This window comes from Cavia porcellus, unplaced genomic scaffold (assembly GCF_034190915.1).
Source record: "Cavia porcellus strain 051 isolate PalLab524CR breed Dunkin Hartley unplaced genomic scaffold, mCavPor4.1 scaffold_6, whole genome shotgun sequence".
In the NCBI taxonomy this organism is placed as follows: Eukaryota; Metazoa; Chordata; class Mammalia; order Rodentia; family Caviidae; genus Cavia; species Cavia porcellus.
Genome location: NW_026947489.1, coordinates 82,758,710 through 82,761,244, shown reverse-complemented (window position 1 = coordinate 82,761,244; position 2,535 = coordinate 82,758,710). Strand labels below are relative to the sequence as shown.

Genomic DNA, 2,535 nt, shown 5'->3' with positions numbered 1-2,535 from the left:
TTAGTTTTTCCATGACTGTGCTCTTACTGAACTGAATTTTAGATATATATTTATGCCTTATTTTCTATATTGCATAATACCTCAATCTTGCCAAAGTTTTATAAACCACAATATCTTCAAAAATTTCCCAAAGATTGTTTAGAGATGTGTGTTTTATAAAATATTCACTTAAAATTATAAAGATAAAGCATAAGAATTTGAGGAAATTTTGTCCTGCTCCTGAGTATCTTTACATTATCTCCCATAGATAGCCCATGGCTTTGAAAGTCATTAGAGAAGCATTTATGTAGACAAGTGTGAGAACCCATAACTACCCAGCTCCACTACCCCGAGGTCTTCTACTAGCCTTTCTTTGCACTGATGTCTTAATTTGTAGATGACAGTTTCTTCTAACACATCTTTGTTGCTTCAGTAATGAATGATAGGCATCCTCTCAAGTTCTATGATGAAAAAAATGTTTTCTGTTCATCTAAAACCTTTAGTCTTAATAATATCTCAAGATTTACACATGAGCATTGATGAAATTTGTGTGTTGATTCACTCATTCATTCATTTATGGATTCAAGTAGACTCGTGGAGCCTGTGATTCACAAGACATAATGTTCAGTAGAGCAAGTAGGAAAAAGAATCAGACATAAGCCTAGGGACAAGGACAACATGATCCAGAGGGGGAAAACCTTCCCATAATGCCTGTCATAATGGAGAGCAGAGTGGAGGGGGAAAAAATCTGTGGGAGCTTTGAAAATGTATGCATGCTTGATCATCTCACTCTTGACCCTTCAATGAAAAGCCACAGACTTGTCACACTTTGTTTTGTGTTGCATGGTATCTCTAGGCAGAAGGGGAAGACCCCATGGGACCACAGAACAACACATGGGTGGCAGAGTTTATCCTCTTGGGTTTCTCACAGATCCAAGATCTCCAGAAATTCCTGTTCCTGCTGTTCCTTCTTGTCTATGTCATCACAGTTGTAGGAAACCTCCTGATCATGGTCACAGTGACTTTCGACCCGCGGCTCCACACACCAATGTATTTTCTGCTCCGAAACCTGGCTGTCATCGACCTCTGCTATTCCACAGTCACCTGCCCAAAGATGCTGGTGGACTTCCTTCATGAGACCAAGACCATCTCCTACCAGGCCTGCATGGCCCAGATCTTTTTCTTCCACCTGCTGGGAGGAGGGACTGTCTTCTTCCTCTCCGTGATGGCCTATGACCGCTACATAGCCATCTCCCGGCCCCTCCACTACCTCAGCATCATGAACACTCGCCTGTGTGTGGGCCTGGTGGTGGCGGCCTGGCTGGGGGGCTTTGTCCACTCCATCGTCCAGCTGGCTCTGATGCTGCCCTTGCCTTATTGTGGCCCCAATGTCCTAGATAACTTCTACTGTGATGTCCCTCAGGTGCTCAGACTAGCCTGCAGCGACACATCCCTCCTGGAGCTCCTCATGATCTCCAACAGTGGACTGCTGGTGCTCATCTGGTTCCTCCTCCTTCTTGTCTCTTACACTGTCATCCTGGTGATGCTGAGGTCTCACTCAGGGCAGGCGAGGAGGAAGGCAGCTTCCACCTGCACCACCCACATCATCGTGGTGTCCATGATCTTTGTCCCAAGCATTTACATCTATGCTCGGCCCTTCACTCCCTTCCCCTTAGACAAAGCTGTGTCCATCAGCTACACGGTCATGACTCCCATGCTCAACCCCATGATCTACACCCTGAGGAATGGGGAGATGCAGGCAGCCATGAAGAGATTAGGCAAGCGGCTGATGATTTGCAGCAGAGAGTGAACTTTCCATAGCTGGGCTTTGTATGACAAATCTTCTCTCTGAACTTATGCTGTCTGTCCCATGTGCAAAATGGAAGATCTTTATAAAGTACAAATCAGATTATATGAACATTTCCTGTGGGACCACTGCAGTGTTAGGTACTGTGTTAGACACTTGCACACATTTCTATCATAAAATTGACAGTGGCAATATTATTATTAAAGTTTTATTTTTTATTTTATTTTAAAGAGGGTAAAATTAAACACAACAAAACAGAACATAAGAAAGCGATGTAAGAGACATAAATTTCAAAGCATGACAACCGGAGATCTTCACTATCTATCATACTGTCTTTTGTTTTCTTCCAAATAGTTGTCCATATCTTCATATACAGAGAATTCATACAAAACAACATGGTACAAACTGATCTGAACAGTATGAGGAAGGCATTTTAGGTCTTCAAGACCAGACAATAGGGAAGTCAACAGTGGCTGTCGTAGTGTCTTTCATTCTCTTCAAAATAGCTGTCCATATCTTTATGTATGTTGAAATTAAACAAAAAATAGACTAAAATCACTCTGAACAAAGAATAATAGTATTGCTGGATTTCACATCATGATGCTACAGAATCAGCACTGGGTATTATAGTATCTCTTTTTCTTCAAAGTGGTTGTTCATTTCATCATGTGTTATATAATCAGTTCTCATAACTGTAGTTTCTATGCATGCAAGAGTCTCTACATGTATTTCTATCCTTTCTGTATTAG

General features: G+C 41.9%; 1 protein-coding gene across 1 annotated transcript; it reads left to right on the top strand.

Annotated features, from left to right (window-relative positions):
- Positions 1-853: 853 nt before the first annotated feature.
- Positions 854-1,789, top strand: LOC100720958 (olfactory receptor 4D1). Its single transcript, XM_003466816.1, has one exon. The coding sequence runs from the start codon at positions 854-856 to the stop codon at positions 1,787-1,789; it is 936 nt and encodes a 311-aa protein (XP_003466864.1).
- The last annotated feature ends 746 nt before the right edge of the window (positions 1,790-2,535 follow it).

Bases quoted from the DNA above. Each gene is read 5' to 3' on its own strand.
- LOC100720958 (XM_003466816.1), top strand. From the start codon at position 854: ATGGGACCACAGAACAACACATGGGTGGCAGAGTTTATCCTCTTGGGT.